This window comes from Syngnathoides biaculeatus, chromosome 15, assembly GCF_019802595.1.
Source record: "Syngnathoides biaculeatus isolate LvHL_M chromosome 15, ASM1980259v1, whole genome shotgun sequence".
Classification (NCBI taxonomy): domain Eukaryota; kingdom Metazoa; phylum Chordata; class Actinopteri; order Syngnathiformes; family Syngnathidae; genus Syngnathoides; species Syngnathoides biaculeatus.
The window spans coordinates 16,985,742-17,012,512 of record NC_084654.1 but is presented as its reverse complement, the minus strand read 5'-3'; the positions used below and the strand labels follow the sequence as shown (position 1 = coordinate 17,012,512).

At 42.2% G+C, this 26,771-nt stretch overlaps 4 protein-coding genes across 10 annotated transcripts in view; 1 reads left to right on the top strand and 3 right to left on the bottom strand.

The window, feature by feature from the left end:
- eml5 (EMAP like 5) overlaps positions 1 to 7,704 on the bottom strand; it is a 49,618-nt gene extending 41,914 nt beyond the window's left edge. For all 6 annotated transcript variants that reach the window (XR_009798448.1, XR_009798449.1, XM_061843927.1 and 3 more), the window contains exon 1: positions 7,157 to 7,704. Coding sequence is in view for 4 of the 6 variants with exons in the window: in XM_061843927.1 (XP_061699911.1) it covers positions 7,157 to 7,353 (197 nt within the window). In the remaining 2 variants the exon portion in view is untranslated. The remainder of the gene's footprint in view (positions 1 to 7,156) is intronic.
- Positions 7,705 to 8,269: 565 nt separating this feature from the next.
- Positions 8,270 to 14,514, top strand: ttc8 (tetratricopeptide repeat domain 8). 2 transcript variants are annotated; one of them, XM_061843612.1, is made up of 14 exons: positions 8,270 to 8,469; positions 8,900 to 9,017; positions 9,089 to 9,152; positions 9,229 to 9,388; positions 9,471 to 9,560; positions 9,644 to 9,688; positions 9,783 to 9,868; positions 11,360 to 11,447; positions 11,957 to 12,067; positions 12,255 to 12,394; positions 12,478 to 12,652; positions 12,757 to 12,879; positions 13,922 to 14,005; positions 14,090 to 14,514. In XM_061843612.1, the coding sequence occupies exons 1-14, from the start codon at positions 8,356 to 8,358 to the stop codon at positions 14,204 to 14,206; spliced, it is 1,515 nt and encodes a 504-aa protein (XP_061699596.1). In that variant the 5' UTR covers positions 8,270 to 8,355; the 3' UTR covers positions 14,207 to 14,514. The 2 variants fall into 2 exon arrangements, with proteins under 2 accessions (XP_061699596.1, XP_061699597.1); XM_061843613.1 differs by lacking the exon at positions 8,900 to 9,017 and having other exon boundaries at positions 8,332 to 8,469; positions 14,090 to 14,512.
- Positions 14,515 to 14,577: 63 nt separating this feature from the next.
- On the bottom strand, positions 14,578 to 19,534 carry LOC133513159 (CD209 antigen-like protein B). The gene is made up of 6 exons (XM_061843614.1): positions 19,198 to 19,534; positions 18,966 to 19,082; positions 18,267 to 18,518; positions 18,013 to 18,176; positions 17,779 to 17,915; positions 14,578 to 14,771 (listed from the first exon to the last, which is right to left on the bottom strand). Exons 1-6 carry the CDS (start codon positions 19,391 to 19,393, stop codon positions 14,630 to 14,632), a joined length of 1,008 nt encoding a protein of 335 aa, XP_061699598.1. The 5' UTR covers positions 19,394 to 19,534; the 3' UTR covers positions 14,578 to 14,629.
- A 504-nt stretch (positions 19,535 to 20,038) lies between these two features.
- LOC133513504 (CD209 antigen-like protein B) lies at positions 20,039 to 23,201 on the bottom strand. The gene is made up of 5 exons (XM_061844362.1): positions 23,039 to 23,201; positions 21,569 to 21,832; positions 21,319 to 21,482; positions 20,778 to 20,917; positions 20,039 to 20,694 (listed from the first exon to the last, which is right to left on the bottom strand). The coding sequence occupies exons 1-5, from the start codon at positions 23,199 to 23,201 to the stop codon at positions 20,535 to 20,537; spliced, it is 891 nt and encodes a 296-aa protein (XP_061700346.1). The 3' UTR covers positions 20,039 to 20,534.
- Between the last annotated feature and the right edge of the window lie 3,570 nt (positions 23,202 to 26,771).

The window sequence follows — 26,771 nt, the reverse complement described above, 5'->3', positions numbered from 1 at the left end:
TTGCAAATTTCAATGGGCTATAATATAGTTCGAAAGGATGCAAATGGCTCGATCATCAAGCGCTTCTTGCACGCCACTTCCCTGTGGAACTTCTTACCCACCTGGCATAGTTTCTAAGCTCACTTCTTTACAAATTACATAATCAGAGCAACGCTGCTATAAATAACATTCAGACAAGGAGACAAATGATTGGAACACTTTATAATGTTGCAAAAGCAAAGAAAGGTGACCATAAATTCACTCACAAATATAGCGGGGGAAAAATATTATATTATATATAAACACACACACGCACAAGTTCTCACAATAGGAGAATTACCAACATAAGCATAATTGCTAGTTAGATGCTGTACATATCATCAATGGCAGCAAAAGGTAGACTGTTTTTTTCCCATTAAACCCCAGTATCTTCTTTCTGAACTGCTAGTTAATGTAAAAAAAAAACAAAAAAAATATGCACAAGCCACATGGAATATGATTTTTATATGCATATAGGATGCATGATTGAAGTTATAAGAGCTATTTTTTTAATATAGGTGGTAAATGTCTTTTCACACTTTCATAGCCATTAACCAAATATAGAAACATAGTGAGAATGGAAAACATTACCTAAACATTGCCAGCAGAGAATTTTTAGTATAATTTATGACGGTGATGACTTCTCTTTTTTTTTTATGTAAAAAAATGGGGGTTAAAAAAAGACTGAATAAAGAAGAAGCTGACCAGTATCATGGAATGGACTCTGGTCAACCGAGGAAGTTCAAAATGATTTTAGTGATAAACACACAAAAAAATGAGTTATAATAGCATGCAAATGCATCCCCCCCCCCCAGAATGGACTCCTCATGTCCCCACTGCCCCTTTTGCCCATGTACGAAAGAGAAAACACTTTGTCAGCCATGAGACAACAAAAGCTCATTTCCTTTACCTTCTCTCAGCTAAAGTGCTCGCTAAACACTGCAACAAAACGACTTAGCCCGCGGCGTAATGCCACAGTCTGTTTAAAAACGGCTGTTTGATGCAGCTGCTATATACATATGTAACACTTGCTAAATACCCCTTCAATAAAACATCCACTAATATAACTACAGCTAAATATCTTGTACAGAAAGACAATTTTGCATGGAGAGGAAGCAGAGCTACGGCATGACAGACATGGCACCGTCAACCACTGAGACATTACAGGTATAACGTATTCCCTCTTATTGACCCGTTCTGGCACAAACCATCAGTTTATGAGTCACAGCACAACACAAGCAAAAACACTGAGTCACATTCTCCAGCAGCGGTTGGCTTTGTCTGCTTTTACTTTCATGTGATTTAAAAGGAGGACAGGAATAAACCATCGCTGGGGGTAGGCAAGAGATTTTTTTTTTCCAGAGGTTTGGCATTTTTAACCCAGCACAGAACCTCATCTGAGACACCTGACCGTGCACTGGGGTGCTTAAAACTAAAAATAGTAACGTGAGATTGGAAGAAACCCATTTTAATTTCAAAGAATTATGCACACTGGCGTGTATTCATGCTGTGCTTTGTTCAAGACGGACATGATTTAATCTGAACCAAAGATTCCGTGTCCAGTTAGGCCGGGAAAATAGGGTGATGTGCTTCTTGCTGGGAAGTGTGCCAAACAAGCGTGACATATGGAAGATGGGATTTGAAGCAACCTCCAGGCCCATAAACATGTCCAATCCATAACCCTGGCGGTGCTTCATTTTAAGGTTAACAAGATACACTACTGCAATATATGAGTCCATCTTTTATTGAACTACATAGATGTTTTTTTATGACTTTGCCTTTATACATTTAATAGTGTATTGGATATTAAATTAAAGATGTGATTGAATCTACAGTTCTGGGATGTCTTCATGAACATAAATAAAGAAGCTCTACCACAATGTCTAAATCAATGGTAACATTCGAGAACAAGAAAGCCAAGTTACACAACACGAAATAAAGACAAAAATATAAGGAATAAAACAGATGAAACCCAGCTCAACCTAGATTACAAAAGGCGGGACACAGCAGGTGAGGTTGGGGGACACAACCTCACATCACTGTACCGCAACACAGCCGGCTGGCAAACTCCTGAAGTTCGCAGACAACACCACAGCCTCATCAAAGATGGTGACCAGTCTACCGATTGACAGGAAGTGGAACAGCTGAAGCTGCGGTGCGGCTGACAATCAGGAACTGAACACGCTCAAGACCATAGAGATGATTGTGGACTTCAGGAAGTATCCTTCGGCACAGCGGCCGCTCACGCTGTCCAACTGTCCTGTGTCTACACTCGAGATCTTCAAGTTCCTGGGAGCTACAATATCTCAGGTCCTGAAGTGGGAGACCAACGTTAACTCCATCTTCAAAAAGCCCCAGCATAGATTATAAATCTTGCAACGTCTGAGGAATCATGGCGTGCCACAGGAGCTGTCGAGGCAGTTCTACATACACAGCAGTCATCAAATTTAGTATGCTGTTTGCACATTGAGAGGTAGACGTAAAGCTTGGGGAAGGGGCACGGACAATGGAGGCAAATGAAAAGGGCTCACTTGTGTTTATCGATGTCATTGATGTGCCTGCTGACAGGAGTAACAACATGCCTTGAATGGTGTATGCACATACACGCTCTACCCAAACGGATGGCCAAGCTTCACTACAATTACCCTGTCCCATACTGTGACAGACTTTTTAAATGCAGACAAAGGCCCAAATCAGTGGCCTGGTGTCACTAATTGTACTTGCTTTCCACACCCTAAAAGACACAGAGTGAAAGCAGCAAGACCCACAAGCACAAAAGCAAGTTCGGATGGTTGTGGTGAAGGTCTGGTAAACCTCCATGGAAGAAACTCTGAATTTGATGAGCTCCATGGACGTCATACTGCAAATACCTTTCACTCATGTATTTGTAATTGCATGGTAACTACAACTAAGTAAATTGTCAAAATAGTTTCAAGTAAAGCTGCAAAAATTTAGGTACTTTCCACAAAATGGGTGATACATTTTGAATTGTGATCACTATTAGGACCCATTCAAACCTTAAAATACTGTATTTGTGGACCTAAATCTAGCATACTTTCTTAAAGGACTGCAAGCATCCAATGCTGGACTGTGCTGAATTGCAGACACTGCACAAACTCTACAGCCTCACAGTGCCAAAGCACCTTTTAGTAATTGCTAATTGGTGCGAGCAACTATGCTGCAACTGCACCCAAAGAAGATATCACCAATAAAATCTGTCTACTTTTCCAGCTATTAAACATTCCGTAAGATGGAAAAATATGTTGCAGTACATGTCAAAGCAGGAGTTAAGACCAGGAGGAAAAAAAAATCACTGATCCATAGATAATTAGAAGCGTAATGAACGAAAGATTGAAGGTGAAACAGTTCACCCTAAGGTGCAAAGTCATCTCAAAACGCTAGTAGGGTTATTACAGCAGTAATAAAAATCAGTGGGGGTGGTGTGTTTGGCGCTTGGGACCTGGGCTTTCAGTGGGGCTTTACCCCCACTCAATCCACTTCCTCAAACTACCACTATAACATCACAACTATTTAGTCATCATATGGAGCAGTTAAGAATTCATATTTACATCAATAAAATACATACCTGATATACCGATTGCCAAGTGTTTGGGTGAAGATGCAGACATTTTATGGGAGGGAAACTTGGCTGCAGTAAATTTTGCTCCTATCAAAATCGAGAATAGAAAAATGCTGACATCAAATCTTATGGGTTTTAAGAAAAAGTCCCCCTGCTAATTTAGCTGAAAGCCCCTGTAAAGTGAAAATGTAAATTTGACACATACCTGCCAAAATGAAATGATTTTTCTTTTAATTTACCCACCAAGTTTATCAAATTGCAGATGATGTGGTTCTGTTTGCTTCATCAAGCCGTGATCTCCAACTCTCACTGGAGCGGTTCGTAGCCAAGTGTGAAGCGGCTGCGATGAGAATCAGCACCTCCAAATCTGAGACCACGGTCCTCAGTCGGAAAAAGGGTGGCGTGGTCGGGAATGAGATTCTGCCCCAAGTGGAGGAGTTCAAGTATCTTGGGGTCTTTCTCACGAGTGAGGGAAGAGTAGAGCGGGAGATCAACTGACGGATCGGTGCAGCGTCTACAGTGATCCGGACTTTGTAACGGTCCGTTGTGGGAAAGAGTTCCAGAGTACCAGTCGATCTACGTTCATACCCTCACCTATGGGCACGAGGTATGGGTTGTGACCGAAATAACATGATCCCGGATACAACCGGCCGAAATTAGTTTCTTCCACAGGGTGTCCGGGCTCTCCCTTAGAGATAGGGTGAGAAGCTCGGTCATCCGGGAGAGACTCTGTGTCGAGCCGCTGCTCCTCCGCATTGAGAGGAGCCAGGTGAGGTGGCTGGGGTATCTGATTTGGATGCCTCCCTAGTGAGGTGTTCCAGGTATGTCCAACCAGAAAGAGACCCCGGGGACGACCCAGGTCACGCTGGAGAAAATGTGTCTCTCGGCTGGGTTGGGAACGCCACGGGATCCCTCCGGAAGAGCTGGAAGAAGTGGCCGGGGAAAGCGACGCCAGAGTATCCCTGCTGAAGCTACTTCCCCGCGACCCGGCCCAGGAAAGTGTTAGAAAATGGATGGATGGTATATCAAATTAGAGTTCAAAATCATGAAAAAAAAATATCAAGCCATTATTTCCACTTAAATACCGCAGCCGTGTTCACTGCATAAGCTGAAACCACATCCCTCTCAGCTACCAACTGTTAATCAAATACCGCTACAATGAGCATCTTCTGAATTCACTTTCCAGGGTCTTAGTTTTTACTCTGATTCGAATGGAATTTAATCTGAAATCTTGCAGCATATGGATATAGCAAAAGAACGCTGTCAAACTATAGCGCAACTTCTGTTTACCCAATCCAACATGTCTGCTCTTCGCTTCCCTGCTACCGTAAATTCACACGTTTCAGTCACTTGACACCCGTGCGACTTGCTTCATCTACAAGGCGGCGTCGGTTTGGTATCGCTGTAGTCCAATGAATAATGGAGCAGGAGCCCAGCTGAGCGACGAAACGGTACAGTACGCAAGTCTAGTATCTCCAGGCCAACGCACGCACACGTCAACACAAGCACTGGTGCGTTGGACATGTTGTTATTGTGCGGCATGCTGGGAAAGCTGCGACAATCATCAGTGGGAGGAGGCAGCATTGTCTTCGTGGGATCAAAAAAACATGTGCCTCAATGTTTGATGAACCTTCACAACGCACACAGATGTCTTCCATGTGATGAGTTCAAGACAATCATCTCCCCATGGTGCCATTTCAATTCTTCAAACGTCATTCAAGGACCATCCTAAATGTATTCAAATATTATGATGGTAGGCAAAAGGTTGTTTTAGCTTTGTACAATCGCTACTCTGATGGATTTATTTGAATCTTGCAATCCCTAATTAATATTATTTTCTGCCATTTTGAAGACCTCAACATGACGCAAAACTCACCCATTTTTGCAACCATATCTGTAGAGCAGGGTTCACCAACGCGGTGCCTGCAGACACACGGTTGCCTGCAAGGACCACTTTAGGTCACAAATTGTTATTAGTTGTGCTTTAAATTTAAAAATATGACTTGCCTACATTAATGGAATTTTTAAAATACTGTTGCATGATGTAAATATTTGTTCTAAGATGACACGCTGTGGCAACCGCTAACGGGGCAAGCAGAAAGGGAAAAAAAAGATTTTTTTTTTAAAACACATTTTATGTATAATGAGGGTGCATGGTGTCTCAGCTGGTAAAGCCTTGGTCTCACAGTTCTGAGGACCCGGGTACGATCCCGGCTGCGCCTGTGTGGAGTTTGCATGTTCCTCCCGTGCCTGTGTGGGTTTTCTCCGGGCACTCCGGTTTCCTCCCACATCCCCAAAAAACATGCAACATTAACTGGACACTCCCAATTTCCCCTAACTGTGATTGTGAGTGTGGCTGTTTGTCTTTGCGATTGTTCCAGGTGTACCCTGCCTCCTGGCCGTTGACAGCTGGGATAGGCTCCAGCACTCCCTGCAGCCCTCGTGAGGATAAGCAGCAAAAAGAATCCATGGATGGATGAAAAATCTAAAGTGCTGAAAATTGCTTGCTCTCTTTTACAAATCAATGTTAATGGCTCTACAAATACGCAATTTTTTTTCCCCTGAAAAGAGATGGTTTTGGAGATACAGTACCAGGATTCAGCCCGACGCCAGAGATAATTATTCTAGATGGGAAAAAAAATCCACCCTGTTTCTGTATTGCTTATCATTATTAGGGTCGCGGGTGTGCTATCCATCCTATCTCAGCTGACTTCAGGCAAGAGGCGGGGTACACCCTGGACTGCTCGGAAGAATGTCACAGGACACAGACGAGCAAACGTTCACATTCACCCATAATAATCAATAAACCCAAGAAGTATATTTTTGGAATGCACGAAGAAGCTGGAGCAGCACAGAGAAAACCCACACACATACAGGGAGACTCCACACAGGACAGAGCTGAGAATTGAACCAAGCTCAGGCCTTGAGAAGTGGATTCCCAAACTACTCGTCTACTGTTCCACCTATGGGAAACCTTTTATAGGTCATGGGGTCAGCCCAGCCAAAGCACTCAACCAATACACGCCCTTGCTGTAACTGGCATCTAGTGTAATCTGAAGCACCCTCAGAATTGTACCTCACGCTAGTAGCCCTTCACATTAATTAGTAGCCTTCCCAAGATGGAGCTCAGTTTCATAAAGGCTCGATTTGTCAGCTTCACAATGCAATGAAAACGTTCCAATTGTAAATCAATTATATTGATTAAAACATATTTGAAATTACACCAATACCATGCATTTCCCCCTCGCTTCACCATAACCCCCCCTTAAGCGCTGGAGAATCATCCCTTTATTGAACAGTGTGGATCAAATTAAACCTGATAGAATAACCTAGAAGGGTCGTGAAAGATGATGGTGGAGGACGCAGTGCTGAAGTGTCCTTGAGCAAAAAAAAAAAAAAAACAAACACTGTAGGCATGCTACACTAGACACTCACATGCACGTTACCGAGTTCACCTTGCAGTCCCCACACATGCAGGGACTCCACCATATGCCATGAACACAAGGTGACGCCCGCTTCTTGGTGCTAAAAGTAACCCTTTTCTTCAACGCACTGTACCTGATGATGTCATCGTTATGGCCCAGGTAGAATTTCTGCTTGTGCTCACGGGTGTTGTACACCACTCCCACGCCGGCCACGAAGTAGACGATCTCCTTGGCGGCGGTGTAGTAGAGGTTGTTGCGGCACTGGTGCCCCCGGTATCCGTACACCCACTCCAGTCTCAGGTGGCAGTTGGGGGCAGTTCTGTCAGCCATATCGGCACTTCTGTCGAGTAGGGAATCTCAAACAGTGGCATTCAGCGTTTAGGATTTAATTCAAACCCGCGGCTCCCATCAGTTCCCCGGCATTTTCTCCAGTCCGGCGCGAGCCGCGTAGAAATGTGGCATTTTTTTTTTTTTTTTTTTTTTTTGGGGAGTGGGGGGTGCTATGAACTAATAGTCTTTCAGCCTGAGTGGAACCACTCCTTCGCTAGTCGAAAAGCAGTTTAGGGAGGTGAGTTTCCGAGAGTGGGAGCGGGCTCATCATACTTGCTCGGCTCGGCGTCGCGGTCCGGCTTCCTCCACACGGGTCAAAAGCTCCTGTCAAATCCTTCCAACAAAGATGGAGCTGCGCTGTTATTCCGAAAGCTCCGCCTACCCGGATAACCGACAGGGCCTCTTGTCCAATCAGAGTCTGTCAAGCGTTCGCGAAAAACAAACAAAAAAATTGCAGAATATCCATCCATACGTCCATCCATCAATTTTCTGAGCATATCCCAGCTCACCGAGGGGGGGGGGGGTAACCAGGGAAAACCCTCGCAGACACAGGGAGGGCATAAAATCTCGACACAAAGTCTTCAGAACTGTGAGGCAGATGCGCTAAACGGTCTTGACCCCATCCCAAATCATTATTTTTGTGAAATTTCCGCAAATTAAAATTTTGTTTTTTTAGGAGAAAACAATATTGAACTAAAAAAAACATTTAATACCGTTATCATATGTTCTTCTTCGAATGTTTATTTACATTTTAAATCCCCTCCAGTCCTCGGTAGTATTGGTATTATAATTGATATAGACTCTTTTTTTGTGTGATTGTTATTGTGAAGTGAATATTTTCAATTCAGTTTTTGTTTGAAAAGAAAATTAATCTTTTAGAGGAAGTTGCGTAGTTAAGATCAGCCCTCGTCTGTCGTCGCTTAGCAACAAAGGAAGCTTTGGAGTCGCCGTAACTAATCCTCTCGCTTTTTCGCTTCTATTGCACCCAGACAGACTGAAGCAATGGAGGTGACGATGGATCCCCTGTTTCTTGCGTGGAGTTACTTCAGGAGACGGAAGTTACAAGAGTGCTCCGAAATTTGTTCCAAAATATTACAAGACAGCCCTTATGACCAGGTAATGCGCCTCAGTTAGCGGGCTAGCACAACTTGCTAGCTTGGTACCGTAGTCCATTTCTAGCAAATGCGACTAATTCCGATTAGTCGACATAGAGTTGTCCTCATACATTTACGTCGCCATTATTTTGTAATATGACTGATATCTGAACGGTGAGTGTTGGGCGCCATCACATTGTTGACATTTCACGTTTTAATTGCACCTCATTGTTGACATTTCACCTTTTTATTGCGCCTTTTCCTCTCCCTGGTTTTTCTTCATGCCTGTCCTCAACATTCCTCTTTTCGACTACTTGCATGCTCTCTTAGGGCCCTTCCTTGTCTATTTCTGAGGTAACAATAACAATCTCTCTCTTATCACCATCATCATAATTTAATTTGTTAAAGGACTATAAAGTGGGATTCATGTGATTTGTTTTTCTTCCTCTCAGGCTGCATGGAGCCTAAAAACAAGGGCTCTTACTGAGATGGTTTACATTGATGAAATTGAGGTTGATCAAGAAGGGATTGCTGAGATGTTAGATGAAAATGCCATTGCTCAAGTTGCACGTACGTATCAACTCTTTCAGTGCCTGTGTGTTGACAGTGAATTATTCTTTGCTGACAAAACCCTCCTCTAGGTCCTGGAACTTCTCTGAGACTGCCTGGAACAAGTCAGGGGTGTGGTCCCACACCTGCAGTCAGGTACAAACAATACAGCTAGAATTGATGTTCTTATAAATGACTTGGGTAAGATCAAGCGTTTCCCTCCAATTTCTAGGCCTATGACTCAGTCGGGACGACCCATCACAGGATTTGTGAGGCCCAACACACAGTCAGGGCGTCCCGGAACGATGGAGCAGGCCATTAAGACGCCACGCACCGGAAGTACCGCCCGACCCGTCACCAGCGCCTCGGGTCGATTCATTCGTCTGGGAACGGTGCTTGAATGTGACTGACTTGTGTGAATTTGTGGAAGGGTGGGAAGTTTACGGACTGTAATATTTGTGTTGTTTCCTTCAGGCTTCAATGTTAACCAATCCAGAGGGACCATTTATCAACCTGTCAAGGCTAAATATGTCCAAGTATTCCCAGAAGCCCAATCTGTCAAGGGTGAGGCCTAAATTTAGCATTCTTGCTTGAAAGCTTTTTTGGGGTTGTTACATTGTTTGAATACCCACCATTTATCTTTTCAGACACTCTTCGAGTACATCTTCCATCATGAAAATGATGTAAAAAACGTAAGTTGTGAATTTTAACTGCTGAAAAACTGGTCAGTATCACGATTGTTGTATCGTATTATTTTTTTCAATCAGTGTTTTGGTTCAATCATAGGCGCTTGATTTGGCTGCTCAAGCAACCGAGCAGGCTCATTTCAAAGACTGGTGGTGGAAAGTCCAGCTAGGAAAATGCTACTACAGGCGAGTGGACTCAGAACACACTGACGCACAGGACACATTCTTATTTCTCATCTAGAGCAGAATACAAACCGTTCTGGCCACCTGTGATTTACTTTGGATTTGGAAGCATTTGTATTCCTAGGATATTGCTGTCAAAATTTTGCTATCTTAAAATCCCTCATTTAACTGACGTGCTTTGTACAGCTGTGTGCTTTTCTTCATACGTTCTTAATTTTTGTGAGAATGCTAGTTTGTTTTTTTTTTTCATAATGTGTTACTTTAGAGCAGGGGTGTCCATTTTTTTTTTTACCCCAAGATCTACTTCTCAAGCATCCAGCCTCTCGCGATTGACAGGGGCAGGGGGTGTTTTTTTTTTGTTTTTTTTTTTTTTTTTTTTTTTTTTTTTAGAATGACCAATGATGAAATATAATGACCAAGTCATAAAGATCTACCCACAACAAAAATGCGAAACATATTTATTTGAAAGTATATTGAGGATTCTTTACGTGTAACTGTATGTTTGTGTGCCTTGCATAACCGCATGAGGTAATATGACAGAACATAATAAAACTTTAACCATTTTTTGTAACTATCTGAGTTCACGTTGAGGATCATTAAACACCATACGGACGAAAATGCACACCTGGGCTTTTGTCACTCACGTCAGTGGATTTGTCCAACTGCAGTGAGAAAAACTCACAATCTGAAATGTGTTTGTGTGTGTGTGTGCGACCAACTGGGATTTTAGTTCGTTCACTTTGTTTTCTCATTCTCAGCTTGCTTTTTGGCGGGATGTCGGTGTTGTATTTTCCATAAACAGTTCGAAAATGCCACGACACTTTTCACTACACTTGTAGATGAGGTAAACGCACTTCGAAAATGACATTGTTAAAAAAATTGTCCGCCTCCCATTCCGTATGAAAGAGTTTTTGTTTTCTTTACTGCAGCATCCATACTCATGTTTGTTAAGATTTCTTAAGTGAGAGCTTAAACTAGGGGTGGGAACTCAATGACAGCGTGTTTTCCTGTACTGTCGTTGTTTGCACATGCGCGGTGAGGTAAAGTAAAAAAAAACACGGCTGATGTCTTTTTTTTTCTCAGCACGCTGCATTGAGCACCCCTGCTTTCAAGGTATAGGGTGACCCTAAATCTTCCTGATATTCTAAATCATACTTCTTGACATTCAAAGTGCGGCACAGTGGATGACTGATTAGCATATCTGCCTCACAGTTCTGAGGTCCTGTGTTTAACTCCGGCCTCCCCTGTGTGGAGTTTGCATGTTTTGTCTTTAGATAGGTTAATTCAAGGCTTTAAATTGTCTGTAGGTATGAAAGTGAGTGTGAATGGTTGTTTGAGCCCTGCGATTGGCTGGCAACCAGTTCAGTTCTTGCCCACACTCAGTAGAGGTACCCTTAGTGAGGATAAGCATTTGAGAAAAATAGATGGATGAAGAGCTTTCATTGTTTATGTTCTTTTTTTTCTTCTAAATTAGAATCTGTCCATTGTTTGCAGGCTCGGTTTGTACCGAGAGGCCGAAAAACAGTTTCGATCAGCTCTCACCCACCAAGAGATGGTGGATACATACCTCTATCTTTCTAAGGTAATGACGGACTGGTGTGCAACACTTATCCAAGAGTGACTAATGAATATAATAAGCAGTGGAGAAAGCTGAGCAAGTGAGCATTAACAAAGATGATGCAACATTTTCATAGAAACAAGATCCTCACTAATAGCAATATTTAAGAAATCTTGTCTGTTATAAGAAGGATTTATGGCAGATTCCTTGTCTTGTGGCATCCTAAAAACCACAAGATTCTTGCATTCTAAAATTGTCCGACTAATTAGAGAAACATACAGTCTACAGGTGTTTTAGTTAACTAAATTAATTTTTTTTTGTTTTTTTCTCATCCTGGACGCCTGAATATGTGCACACTAAGTTGAAAAAAAGGGTAAAAATTTGTGTGTACTTTTGTTCTCAAATTTCACTTTCTATTTTTTTTTCCTCAGTAAAGCAGTTTAATTTACTATACTTTTACCACAGTATCTTTTTCCTGTTTCGAGTGTGAGCACTTTTGCCACCTTTACTAATAAGACATGTTTGCCCATCAGCTCTATCAGCGCCTGGATCAACCAATAACAGCTCTCAACCTATTCAAACAAGGCTTGGACCACTTTCCCGGCGAGGTCACCCTCCTGACGGGAATCGCCCGAATTCATGAGGTAGAGGGTATTACTGTCTTGTGAATTATGTTTTTTAACGTGTGATCAAAGCAAAATGTCCCCGAGGACCTTGAAAGGCACTTGCGAATATAGATTTTATTATCTTTATTAGTCTGTCAGTGTTAACCCAGGGTCTAATCACATTCTTGAGCTAATCACTGTCCGTGCTGTAATCTTGTCGTCGCAGGAGATGAACAACATGGTGTCAGCCACAGAATACTACAAAGACGTCTTGAAGCAGGACAACACACACGTGGAGGCCATTGCGTGTATAGGCAGCAATCACTTCTACTCAGATCAACCCGAGATAGCACTGCGCTTCTACAGGTCGGACAAAACCTCCCGGGATCATTTCGTGCACATTTCATGATTATGACCATAAAGCAGTGACCCAATTCTTTGTTTGCTAGGCGGCTTCTCCAGATGGGAGTGTATAATTGCCAACTGTACAACAATCTAGGCCTGTGCTGCTTCTACGCGCAGCAGTACGACATGACGCTGTCATCTTTCGAGAGAGCGCTGGCCCTGGTGGCCAACGATGAAGAGCAGGCTGACGTGTGGTACAACGTCGGACAAGTCGCTGTGGTTCGTTAGCCAAATTAAAAACACGTCATTGCTACTCTTTACCTAATAGCTCATATCATGCGGCAAAATTGAAAACACAAAGAGTACGTGTTCTGTGTTTGCAGGGTATCGGAGACCTGACTTTGGCCTACCAGTGTTTTAAACTGACGTTGGCTTTTAATAATGACCACGCAGAAGCGTACAATAACCTTGCAGTGTTGGAGCTGCGCAAAGGTCATGTTGAACAGGTAAAAACTTGAATCTGAATCCAGGGGCTATTTAGTGATTCGGGGGCCCAAAGTAAACCCAGTCATGGGGCCCTATGCATCTGTACACTCCACTGCAAAGATTTCAAATATTAATGCTTAGTATCAACTAGGGCGGCACGGTGGATCAGCTGTGAAGTGTTGGCCTCACAGTTCTGAGGTCCAGGGTTTGAGCCCGTGTGCATGTTCTCCCCGTGCCTGCGTGGGTTTCCTCCGGGCACTCCGGTTTCCTCCCACATCCCAAAAACATGCAACATTAATTGGACACTCTAAATTGCCCCTAAATGTGATTGTGAGTACGACTGTCTCTGTGTGCCCTGCGATTGGATGGCAACCAGTGCAGGGTGTATCCCGTAGACACCTGGGATAGGTTCCAGCGCTCCCGCAACCCGCGTGAGGATAAGTGGTGAAGAGAATGGATGGATAGTATCAACTAAAAATGTGTGTAGATTGAGAAGATTCTATCTAATGAGCTGCATACAGTAGAGTGCTTAAAAGCTTCCTTGAGGATTCTTATATAACAAGTGAATCACCTTAACGCCTTTAATGTTTTTTTTACCATTTTGATTGGTCTATGATTCACATCTTGGTGAAAAAGGTAACACTTATGACGCTCATTTCATCTCGACTGGCTCCCTCTCAGATGACACCGACAGCAGTGCTACTGCAATTAGTGTCTGGCTCTTGTTGACTGTCAGTTTCACACGTTCAGTGGCTCCGTGAAAAAAGTTGAAACCATCCTTTTTTTTACAGCTTGGCAACAAGTTTGTACCTTTTGTTTTGCTATCCTGTTCCTGAATCAAGTCTCCTCGTGCGGATTGAGAAGATAGTCTATTCTATGAGTAGGGAGGGGGAGTACTCACAAAGATCATGTGGAGAAATCGTTTTGATGGTTTTAGGCGTGTAAAGTAACACAACGAAACAATAACAATTGCTTTAAATCAAATAATAGTTTATTGATCAAGTTTTATGTGCTATCCCAGGCCATTTTCTGTGACTATGATTCATCTCTTTTCATATCCAGTCAAAAGCCTTCCTGCAGACGGCTGCTACATTGTCCCCTCACATGTACGAGCCGCACTACAATCTGTCCATTCTCTCTGAAAAGGTAATTTAAATCCGCTAAGCACCTTAGTTGCATTGTAAAATGAATGAATTCACTAATTTGTTCATATTTTTTCTGTTTGTGTAGATTGGAGATTTACAGACCAGCTACATGGCGGCCCAAAAGTCTAAAGACGCCTTCCCTGAACACGTCGACACTCAGCAGATCCTGGTCCAACTTCAGCAGCATTTTGCAGCGCTGTGAACTATTGGAGCGGTTTGAATAACGCCGCTTTAAGATTTTCAAAACATTTCTTCATCAAATGCATGAGAAGTAAGTTTTGATACAGCATTTTCTTTGTATTACAGTATATGAATGAAGATTGTTCACAGGCTCTGGTTTCTGCAGTCAATCCTAACTTATGTATACGATATTTCAAGATATTTGTTAAGTTTGCTACTGAGGCTCTAGTTGCTGGTGTGTAAGTCTGGTTAATGGTAATATATGCGAGTCGGTCATTTTAGGGCAAGTGGCAAAATAGTGCACATACATGTAAAGCAAGCTGTAAGTGGTAACAAGAAATATTTTATTGATTGTTTATAAAGACATTTTGTAGTTTATTAATAAATGACAGAAATTGTAACAATCCTTGACTTCCTTTAATCTTGGCAATGAAAAAAAAAGACACTAACTGGCTGACATTTCACAAATCCATTTTAGATTGTTTACGCACGGGGCATCATTCCAACCCTTAAAGGGGTTGTTTCTGGGGTAGGTGGCCACACAGTCCTCATCGCCTACGTTATTGGGCTCCCCATCATTCCAGTAGCTGAAACAAATGACAGATCATATTGCTCAGCATGATTACATAATAACTAGGTACCCTTCATTTGACAATCATAAATCATTTTAAGGATGAATGAAGCATTCTATTACAGTACAAAAGTATAAAATATTCATAAAAGAATCTATTTTCATTTTACCACTCAGTAAAATAAACAGCTTCACACTTAAGTCGCTCATAGATGCAATATTGTATTTTTACCATGTACATTAATTTTGAATGGGCAGCAGTTATACGGCACCGTTTCACCACTGTATTCAAATTCGTCTGTTGCCTCCTTCACACAGTCACACATTTCTATTCTCTTTTGAACAGACTGATGGCACAACACACGTTTGGCTTACTTGTGTATGCCGTCATCGCAACAGAATGTCCTGACTCCCATCGAAATCATTACTACTTAAAGTCCAACTGACAGCAAAAGGATGATTTTTAGTATCTGTTTGATTTAAAAAAAAAAAAAAAAAAGGCAGCTGGAATGGACCGATCCGTTTTTTCACCACACAACATGATTTTGACGTACTGTAATTGCCGGCCTACAGAGTGCACCTGGTTATACGCCTCGCCCAGTACATTTGTAACGGAAATACCGTTTGGTACATACAGAGGCCGCAGCTGTGTAAAAGCCGTAAGTGCCCACAATGAAACGCGAGATATTTACAAAGAAAGACGGTACACAGAGAGTTTAACGCTAGCGCCGCGCTAACAAGGCCGGTTAAAAAGAAACGTACCGGTAAAAATCACTGAGGCAATAGCACGCTAGCACAGCGGTAACAGGGCCGGACCGGTAAAAGTCACCTCCTCGGCAAATATATTCCACTGGTCTCACTATTACCTTTTGTGTGAGTGGCCCCTTGCGGCCGTGAGAAAAAAATGCACAAATTAGCCGCTTCACCGCATAAACCACAGAGTTGAAAGCGTGTGAAAAAAGTCACATCTTATAGGCTGGAAATTACAGTATATGGGTTTTTGTAAATCCCAGCATGAAAATCCTCTCGAGGGATTTGTTTTGGAGAAAAAGCAGGAAGTGACGTAATCAGCAGGCGGCAACTCGGGCGGGTTCGTGTGTTTATACCAGTTTTACCTGTGGGAAGGTAGGTCTTTGTTCTTTCGTGTTAGCTAAAATGCCGGCTCGGTGTATTGCTGGATATTGCTCAAACACTCGGGAGGATGGATTCACTCTTCATACTTTTCCAAAAGACCCAGTTCGTCGTGAAAAATGGATTGCACAGGTGCAAAGGACAAGAGCTTCGTGGGTTCCAAATGACAGGTAGGTGTGTATAGAGCTATTAAAAAAAAATAGTCTGGCGGGGAGACATAATCCTTCTTTCAGCGAGTGACAACAACACTCATGGCGCCGGGCCGCAGTGGGTTTTCGCGGTCGGTGATTTGACACGGCCGAGCCGCTTTATGGCATTGTCACTCGCAGCTGAGTACGCTACATACTGTTAGGGAGTGTGTTGTTAGACGTGATCCGCATATCATCTAAATATGGCTCAAAACGATAGGGTAATATTGCAATGGTCGCTTCGCTCGATTGTGAGATGTTCTCTTCTTCGAAAAGAGCTTCCGTGTCAGATGGGGCGTCGGAAAAATCGGAAAATCTCTGTTGTTCCTCTCCCATTGCAGGTGCCTCTACGTGTTTTCAATGGCGAATGTCCCAGTGTGACGTCTGCTGATGACGTTGCAGGCAATTTGGCTACCACTTGGATGTCGATTGAGACTTCCGCAACTTTGTGCATGAATGACACGCGCTCCGCTCACATGTATTTTTTCGTATAGACTTTGAAGTGAATAATGTTATGTGTATTTTTCATTACAATATCGATTTTAGAATGTTTATAGGCATGTCAGTTGGACTTTAATGTTTGTGATTCCAGTGTAGCATACCAAAGACTAGCCTCCAACGATTGTGGAGTGCATTGCACTATAACATTGTTGCTGGATGAACATGCAGTTATTGAAGAAACATAGTACAATGACTTTTAATGATTTCTTAATGCAGTCTTTGCCAAAGTGTGGTACGGAGATCCCTCTGAAAGAATCACAGGGATTTGAATGTTCAGTTTAGTTATATTGACCTTTTAAGTATTCATGCATTTACAGGCATTGTTTGTTTTTATAAATTTATGTTGTCTGTCTCCATGTGCCCAGCGATTGGCTGGCAAACAGTTCAGAGTGTACGCTGCCTCCTGCCCGTAAATAGAGCTCGTGCACGTGACGTCACCATTTTCACGGCGCCATACTGCTCGACATTGTGGGAGACATCGAACCAGAGGAGAATATTTACATAACCCGAGACCTGTTGTGCTGTTCGTTGTCACAACAGACGAGACCGATATTCAAAGATATCAGAATACCAGCTGAAAAGACCCGAAAATATCGATGGATTTCCGCAATTGCACATGATGGATGGTGACTACACACACGCTTGTGTAGCGATCGCTTCATTTCAGGAAGGAATTTATCTTTGTCACTATGTGGGATTTATTCCTGATTGAGAACAGATCCAGCAACGAAGTAGTTTGTATGCGTCCAGACTTTTATATGCTTTCAAACTTTTTCCGTGTAAATCTCAATGACTTACTCACCAGTTACACATGTGGATCCAGTTGTCCAAGACAAGCGGGAAGCGAATTAACAGTCCAATTTCTTATCGGCTAAACATAGACTTTGGCATTAAATACGGGCCCACTACGCCGAGTTCATCTAATTTTTCCACCTACCTTCGTTTATTTCACCTTCAAAATGTCTCAGGGTATCGGACAGGACTCTGGCCGTCGCGCTATAAGACATAGTTTTGTGTCGTCTCCAACCGACTTAGCATTGAACAATGCTTTGTTAGACTGGCAATATTGCGAGGTAAACAAAAGTCATGTGATTTTACGACTAGGTGCACGAGCTCTATTGCTGGGATAGGCTCCAGCACTCCCCCCCCGACCCTTGTGAGAATAACTGGCTAAAAAAAAATGGATGTTTTAAGTACACTTACCCTTCATTTAATTGTGTTCCATCCAGCCACTTCCAAACACCTTCACTCTCTGCATCTCGCAATCCGATCCAGAAGCCGCTAAAGGATAAGGATCTTGATGGGTCTTGATGAAGATTTATTAGCTGATTTATTCTCAGCTGATAGGTGATGGGATTCGGAAAAGCACATATTTCTGTTACCAGCAGAAATAACAAACATTGCCTTGATGCACTGACTGCTGGAGACTTGTCTCACCTGCTTCTCTGAGCTGTCTATCACAGCCAGGTCACTGTCGTGCTTTTTGCAGTACTCCCTGGCTTCCTCCCACGACCTGCGCGAAAATGTGTCAGAGAAGCTAAGGAAGAAACATTTGGAGCTGATGAAAGTCCATCCTGGTAAACAGTGTCTGCAGCCCTCCTCTGCAGAAAGAAACGTTAATGTTGTGTTGATCACGAAGATTTTTGGTCAATGACCCACCAGAGCGGCGGGCCCTGCAAAAATTCTCCTACCTATCATTACCACGTGGGATTTCAAGATTGAAATGTCCGTTTGGATTTTGTCGGCCTGCTTCGCGTAGTACCCGCTTCTTTTGGTTTGGTATTCCAGCTCCCACTTGATCACTTGATGCTTTTGCTTCTCGTGTGCCAAACGCATGTCGGTTTCAGCTCGTTTCTTTAAGGCGGCCTCGTGGGCCGCGTTCAGCGCGGCCACCTCGCGGCTGATGCTCGTCACATCCGAAAACTGATCTGTGAGGTTGTTGTCTGTCATCATGGAAAAAGGTGCAGTCAAACACAAAACATGATGGATAGGTTTCCAATTACGCCATCTTGTGTGTCATAGAGGTCAGAAAACACAGGTGAAGCGTGAAGTTTTTTTCTATAGTTAATTCATCAGATTGGTCTAAGGGTGGTGGTGATGTAATTGAAAACTTATCCATACCCATAAAAAGTAGTAAAACTGACTATGGCAATACAAGCAGCTGGTGCAAAACTCTTAAGTAAATTGATCAGGGTTGATAAGAGACCAAACAGGGCTACCTTTAAAAATGATAACATAAGTTGACATTCATACGTTAAGACCTAAAGAGCCAAGCAGTCTGATCGTGAAAATTTTAACTGCTCTGGTTTTACGTACTTTTCCCTCCCTCGGTTGTTAACTTCCAGCTTGTTGCAATCTAATATGCGCATAACGACTTTAGAAGGACTCACAATAGACTCCCAGGCCAATATCCACTGCTAATAGGACTGCGGCAAGGACAGCCAGTGTGATTTCAAGCACTCTGTGAGTGGTCCAAGTGGATGAAGGCCTCGCCACTGACAAGGAAACTTCACAAAGAAACAAAGAAAGAGGAAAAGAACCTTGAGTAGAAGGTCAGTGTCAATAAACTCACAGAATCAGAAACTAACAATTGCGCTAACTGGACATGTAGTACCCGTGTACCTTGTGGGTTCTCCCGGTTTGGGCGGAGCGGCGGCTCGTCCACGCTCATGTCCTCCTGATGTATCAGTTTGTTATAGGCACCCTCCTCCATGTTGACTGTTCTCGTGAGAGCTGTGGAAAGTGAGTATTTGGGAGGACATTGCCCCGTGTACGCAAGATTACAAATAGAAGAGGCCCATTTGTTAAATATTGACATGGGACGCAGAGAAGGTAGACTTCTAACTGGATCAAAATTACAGTGTTTTGGGGCCACAATTCAGTTACAAATCCAATGGAATCATGAACGTTCACATCATATTTGGACCTCCCAGTTAACAGGTCCCAAGTTTAAATAATAACTCAGATTTCCTTGTGTGGAGTTTTTTTTTCCAAAATAATTTGTTTTTTCAAATATTGTTATTGTTTACAGAAAGGAAAGGAGAGGAATGAAGATTAGCCGAAGTAAAGCAGAATATATGTGCGTGAATGAGAGGAAGAGTGATGCTCCAGGGAGAAGAGATAGCGAGGGTGGACGACTTCAAATACTTGGGGTCAATGAAGAGTGTGGTAAGGAAGTGAAGAAATGGGTCCAAGCAGGATGGAACAGTTAGCGGAAGGTGTCTGGTGTTCTATGTGACAGAAGAGTATCCGCCAGGATGAAGGGCAAAGTTTATAAAACAGTGGTAAGGCTGACCATGATGTACGGATTAGAGACGGTGGCTCTGAAGAAACAACAGGAAGCAGAACTTGAGGTGGCAGAAATGAAGATGTTGAGGTTCTCGCTCGAAGTGAGCAGGTTGGATAGGATTAGAAATGAGCTCATTAGAAGAACAGCCAAAGTTGGATGTTTTGGAGACAAAGTTCGAGAGTGCAGACTTCGATGGGTTGGACATGTCCAGAGGCAAGAGAGAGCGTAATTGGTAGAAACGTGCTGAGGATGGAGCTGTCAGGCAAAACAGTGAGAGGAAGACCAAAGAAAAGGTTGATGGATGTTGTGAGGGAGGACATGAGGACAGTGGCTGTTAGAGAGGAAGATGCACGAGATAGGCTTAGATGGAAAAAGATGACACGCTGTGGCGACCCCTAACGGGACAAGCCGAAAGGAAAAGAAGGAGTTATTGTTCATAGATGCCTCTTTTGCGTGTGAATGATTGTATGGGATAAGTTGGTGACCAGTCCAGGGTGTACTCCACTTCTGCTAAAAATCAAGTTGGACAGGCTCCAACCAACCCACGAATCATGACTCCAATGAGGACAAACGCTAGAAAAAAAAAAATGGACACGTGCTTGGGTGGATCATATTTTGTCCTTTAATGTTTATTGGAACATTTTGCAGAAACGTGATTTGCGAGTTCACTTTACTCGGAGGGCTTCGCCGCCATCTCGCATATCCAGTTGTACTGGTGGTCCTGGCAATTTCCATTGTACCACGTTTTTCTCGCGTCATCAAAATAAAAAAAAGCTGCACAGTCTCCACTCTGAGGCCCTGTGGTGCTGGGCTGGTTATTCCTCCAGTACCTTGAGTAAATCAAGTCGGTCATTATGAGAAATGGCATTGTTGCATTAAATAAAAGCATAAATGCTTTACTGTAAGTCCGCACCCGGTTTCAGTCAAAGTTGCGTTGTTGATCCACAACCATGTTCCCCGTGTGTCTGTGTCCCGCAGACCCATCCAGAAACCATTCTGCCACCACAGACCAGAAGTGACGGTCGATTTTGGAATGTTTTCACTTATAAGTAGCTGGAAGGAAGAAAACCGGTTCGGTGCAAAACTTTGGATGGTTAATTGTATGAAAATCGATGATAATTAGTCAACTTTGTAATCCACTGTGGAAAGGAAATGTTTCAAGAGGAAAACGCGATAGAATTAATGTTTGTATTTCAAGTGGTGGACTTTTGGTTTTTGTCCATCATCTGACCAACTTCAGGTAACGTGCAGTCATAATTTACATGTCCCATGAAATATATATTTTCCTTGCATGCCTACAGAATACTGTACATGTACTGTATGTAGATTTCTTCTCCGTGTGATGGGTGTACCGTACACCGTACTTTCACTTTCAGAGATAATATTTGATACTGATGGTGTAATGGTACATTTGACTGACTCCTCCATAAAACTGGCATTTTTTCTTTTTTTACCTCTTCCTGCAAGTTCTCAATCACCAGTAGATCTCCGCCTCGCTGAATGCAGTCGGCTCTGCTGTCTGGCCAGTTCTTTTTGGCGGTGGGGTCACGGAGGGAAAAATAATAACAGGTTGATTTCAGAAGGGTCCATCCTGGTGGACATCTATTGCAGTTTTGCTCTGTTACAACGAAAGATAGCACCCCACTTTGATTAACTGATGACTAATCGATTCAAAATTTGACTGAACCATAATCTCAGACTGACCAATAACATCTTTTCTCGACTCCAGATTAGCCTTTTCCGTTTGAAGTATTTCAATTTGGTTTCGGTAGGTGTCACCCAGTCTCAGCTTCTTTCTCAGCGTCAGCTTCATCTGAACTTGGTTCGTCTGCTCCCTGACTAGCGCTGCCTCTGTGTCCTGCTGCGCTTTCAGGATGTCCGTGTTGTTGCGTAGATAATTACGCTCGATGATGAGGGACGAGACAGCCGAATTTGGAGTTAGAAGGTGATCTTCGTTGGCGCTGGCACCTGAGGACCCCCCCCCCCACAAAAAAAAAGCACATTTGTACTTAGATTGTCCTCGAATCATACTGCAGAGAATTATAGTCCCAAAAGCATTATACCGACATGTTTCCCTCTTCAGTATAGTTAAATGGTGTAACCAAAATATTAGAAACACCTCTTGGTGTCATGAGCAAGGCTTGGCCACTGCGAAGGGGGGCGTGGCCACACCACTGCTCTGGGCGCTAACACCTGTTACCACTAATAGCTGTCTCACATTGGGACTGTAATTAGACAGGCATTTAAGTTGGGAGTTTTTGTCACTGACATTTGCCAGTTCGTTGCCTTGCGTTAGTGAGTTGCTTTCGCTGCCTGTGGGACTCTCCGCTTCTACCTACCCTAGTCAGAGCGATTCTGTGCCTTTTAGTTTGATCCTGTCCTGCTGGTTTAGTTAGCTTGCTTCAGGTTCATCGAACCCTTGCTGCATGTCTTTTGGATCCCGCCTAGCATTTCTCTGCCTGTGCCTTGTCAGACTGCTAAACCGTGTATGACCCAGTTTCTGGAATAAACTACATTGAACATTATGCCTCTGCCTCGAAGTCCTCCATTTGGGTCAGTCCCCGCACCATTGGTTCCTGACACTTACTGTGATGCAGTTCAACACCACTGCAAACTAAAACCAACCATAAATACCTACTGTGCTTCTCTAACAGTGGGAAATCAAAATCAAAATAATTTTTTTTTAGTTGTTGTATACAGCTCTTGTATTGAAGACAGTGTTTTCTATAAGGTTTCTTGGGCCAAACATAATTTCACAAACATTAATTCAAAAGAAATTACAACTACATCAGAGGTTTAGGTAAATGAACAACAATACATTATCCGTAGTACTTTTTTTTTCACAACTAAGTTTTGATTTGCATGATTTCCTGGGGTATACTTGATGGTGTCTGACGGTAGCCCGGTTGGGAATCATAGCGCTCATGAGATTGTGTACCTACTCAATGGTGGCCCACGCCACTTTTATGTAAAAATCTATTTACTTTTTTGATTCTTAAAGGGTCATCTGATGAAAATGTTTGTGGATTTGAGAGTAGCTTAAGAGCAGTAGTAGTAGTCGTAATAGCTCACTCTAGTTGGAGTATGAGGCTTTATTTTACAAAAACTGATCTCGGCTCACCATTGTCTGGAAAACTGATCCTATTAGCTGCATGAAGTGTTGTTCATACTCACAGTAAATAGCAAGAACAACGGCAACTATGAGCAGAACACCATTGAGCAGGCCCAGAACCAGAACAGTCACCCTGTGCTGTGGAATGCAAGATCCAGCTCCCACTGTAAAGAAAATGTTCTTTTGGGTGAATATCCCATCAGAAAATCTCTCAAACTCTGACATCTTAAGAGGTTTTTAAACCAATGTTAGCATACAAAATTGACTTAAAGGTTATTTCATTGCGTGCAGCATATTAAAATTTCAAAATCAGCACTACCTTGTTGAAATTTCTTAGAGCTTGAACGCCGACTTGTGTGAAACTCTTCTGAAATATTTTGCTCCGTTGGTGTTTCCCTTCCTTGGTCTAACTGCGACTGAACGTTCTCCATTGTACCCTTGTGCGAGTGGTGCTTATTGATCTGGTCAACTAGTGACAAGGTTTCTGTCTCCATGTGTGTTGGGTCACAAGTTGAATTAAAGTGACAGTAAGAACCAGTTTTTTTGCTCCTGGGCTCCCTTAATGCAAACAAGACTTGGCAATGTAATATTATATCATGATTAACCGTGACCATTTTAGCATCGAGCAACAATTAACAAATTTGTAAACTGGGACATTTGCACCATTTTAGGTCCACCATTGTTTTATTGAGCATTAAGTCACAGATTTTAAGCAATCCTTTACCAAAATAGTCACAAGTGGTGCCCTGTTCAGTATTTGCCAACAGATTTGCACTTGATTGAAAAAAAAATAGGCACCATTGTAATGTAGACTATAGCAGTTAGCCCGTCTGCCATGGAGTTGCAATGTTGCCCAAGGTTCCAATCTCAACTCGGATGCTCCCGTGTGGAATTTGAATGTATTCCAAGTGCTTTAATGAGTTTCCGCTGGGTAGATCCCCAAAACATGCATGTTGGGTTAATTAAGTGTGAATGTGAGTGTAAAGCCTTTATAGCCGATTGTTAGATTAATTGTTTTATCATGTATTTGTTTCCGTTATTCTCCCTTGGTATTGTTCTCCTTTCGAGCGGCTGTGTGACCTGGAGTGTGACCCAGCGACACCTTGAGGAGTAATGCACCCCGGTGCTGTCTTCAAATCAGATACTCCTCAACACCATAAACATGCTGTAAATCAGATGCCCCGCTGATCTCTAGGAGGTTCATCAGGACAATGCTGCAGCTTTGAAGAAATATTAACTTTAGTATTTGTCTTTGTGTTGGTATTTCCATCTGTTTCACCATTTGAATTTGTAACCTTGTAACCTTTTGACCTGAGAAACTAATAAAAAGAGGGACACCAGTAAGGCTGACTCTGAACGATTGTCGGAGTTGCAGCTGGTCAGCCAAAACTCTTTCTCCCCGGACGGGGCCAAATTCAAGACCTCTTCTTTCCCTTCATTTGCATATTTAGTCCAGCAGTTGGGTTTAAATCCAACACCAATCATAACACTCACATGTGGGATGTTCCAAACAGGTGTTTTTCAAGCATTCCTCAACTTTTCCAGTCTATTGTAGTTCATTTTCCTGTTTTTAGGAATGTGTTGCATGCATCCAATTCCAAATAAAAGATTATTTGGAAAAAAAATGTAACTTTCATCAATTTGAACATCAAATATAATCTTTGTAGTGTAGTCTGTTGAATATAGGTTGAGAAGGATATGAAAGTCATTGTATTCTTTATTTATTTACATTTTACTTGAATGAATTCAGCAACATGTCAATAACGGTGTTATTCAGAGAGAGAAGGAAAACAAAAAAAATGGATAAAAATGCTGCATTGTACCTTGCGCAAACATTTTATCGTGAGAGTGAGAGGGTCCACCGTGGTTGAGCAAAACTTGAAATGATTTCAGCACGTAAGAGTACGTATGTGCTCAGAAGATTTGGGCTCATCCTCCATCCCTGCAGGAACTGCAACCCAGTGTGTACGATTTCTTTCTCTTATTTTGAGACACTAACGTTAGACACACTGTCAATGTGTACTTGCATTCATCACCAACAATAACATGCTTTAGAAGTGGCGTCACATTGTGGATCCTGAATAAAAAGGCATTCTGTGAATTTGCAAAGCAATATCATTTGCACCTGAATAACATATTTGAGTATATGGACAGTTACATAGATGTTATAAATATCCCCTCATTCTTTTTTGTGCAGATCAGAACAATTTAGGTTTAAAAATGAATAAATAATGGATTAAAAAGTAACAGTATCAGTCCATATACACATACGTATGTAAGTACGTGTTTATTATTGATGATGGGGGAAAAAAAATTGAAAATATTGGCAAATATCCCAGCAGGCACAAGACGTGGATTCAACGTAAATTCCACAGTTGATTTTTTACGTTGATACCTCGTGGAAGTCGCAACTAACGTGATGTGTCAGTTACTGTCTGAAAATATTCCGATGATGCACTGCACGTGATGCTGCCATTCCTAATTTTCAAATCGTCAGCAATCGTTCATTGTGATTTACAATTTTTATCGTAATGAATTACATCTAAACTATCAGTCCGTCCGTCCAGGCCGTTGTTCCCCCCCCCCCCTGTGTTTTCCTGCTGTGAAGGCAATAACAACGTTTCCCACACACCATCTGAGGCGTCTTTCGTGAGTGGTGAAACATCTGCTGCAGAGAGGCTAGCTAGCCGCCATTTCCACTCTCTCAATGACACTATATTTTATTTTGTTTGTTCTAAATGTTACACATACATGTATTACTGTGGGCTGTATAACCTAATTGTTTGTAGTTGTTTGTAGTTTGACAGTGCATAATAAAGGTTTCAATCTATAATGTTTTAATGGCTCAATTTCCATGTAGCATGGCTACGTTGATTTTATGGTGGATTGTCACGTAAGATGCAATTTACGAATACAATGTAAAAGCAATGTTGTTTCAGTGTTGTAAGACAACGTTGATTCTAGGTTACATTGTGACGTCGTCGCAATTTATAAATACAATGTTAAAACAACAAATTTTCGACTTTGGACCTGAACGTTGTTTCAACTTTGTAAGACAACGTTGATTCTAGGTTAGATTGTGACGTCGTCGCAATTTACAAATACAATGTTAAAACAACGAATTTTCGACGTTCTACCTGGACGTTGTTTCAACATTGTGGATTCTAGGTTAGATTGTGACATCATCGCAATTTACAAATACAATGTTAAAACAACGAATTTTCGACGTTGGACCTAGACGTTGTTTCATCTTTGTAAAACAACATTGATTCTAGGTTAGATTGTGACGTCGTCGCAATCAACAAATACAATGTTAAAACAACGAATTTTCGACATTTGACCTGGACGTTGTTTCAACGTTGATTCTAGGTTAGATTGTGACGTCGTCGCAATTTACAAATACAATGTTAAAACAACGAATTTTCAACGTTGGACCTGGACGTTGTTTCAACGTTGTTGATTATAGGTTAGATTGTGACGTCGTCGCAATTTGCAAATACAATGTTGAAACAACGAATTGTCAACGTTGGATCTGGACGTTGTTTCAACGTAAAATCCACATGTTGTACCCGTTGGGATACTTTTTATAATGACTAACAATGTGAGATAGTGACCTAAGGTTTCACAGTAAATTAAATACAATAACAAAAAGTAGACATGCAGCATTTTTGTTTTAGAATGATCTATCCCAGGGGTGTCAAACTCCCTTTGGTCTGCGGGCCGAATACAGCTTAATTTGAGATCAAGCGGGCCGGACCAGTAAACTCATTGCAAAATTACATAGAACTAACAATA

Excerpts from the sequence above, each read along its gene's own strand:
- LOC133513504 (XM_061844362.1), bottom strand. The coding sequence starts at position 23,201 with ATGTCAGAGTTTGAGAGATTTTCTGATGGGATATTCACCCAAAAGAAC. Across the intron at positions 21,483-21,568 it reads GTCGAGAAAAGATGTTATTG|AGCAAAACTGCAATAGATGT; the intron begins GTCAGTCTGAGA and ends TCGTTGTAACAG. Across the intron at positions 20,918-21,318 it reads TTGAGAACTTGCAGGAAGAG|CTACTTATAAGTGAAAACAT; the intron begins GTAAAAAAAGAA and ends TCTTCCTTCCAG.
- LOC133513159 (XM_061843614.1), bottom strand. The coding sequence starts at position 19,393 with ATGTCAATATTTAACAAATGGGCCTCTTCTATTTGTAATCTTGCGTAC. Across the intron at positions 17,916-18,012 it reads TAGACAGCTCAGAGAAGCAG|CTGAGAATAAATCAGCTAAT; the intron begins GTGAGACAAGTC and ends ATCACCTATCAG. Across the intron at positions 14,772-17,778 it reads GGAACACAATTAAATGAAGG|CTACTGGAATGATGGGGAGC; the intron begins GTAAGTGTACTT and ends CATTTGTTTCAG.
- ttc8 (XM_061843612.1), top strand. The coding sequence starts at position 8,356 with ATGGAGGTGACGATGGATCCCCTGTTTCTTGCGTGGAGTTACTTCAGG. Across the intron at positions 8,470-8,899 it reads AAGACAGCCCTTATGACCAG|GCTGCATGGAGCCTAAAAAC; the intron begins GTAATGCGCCTC and ends TCTTCCTCTCAG. Across the intron at positions 9,153-9,228 it reads GGTCCCACACCTGCAGTCAG|GCCTATGACTCAGTCGGGAC; the intron begins GTACAAACAATA and ends TCCAATTTCTAG.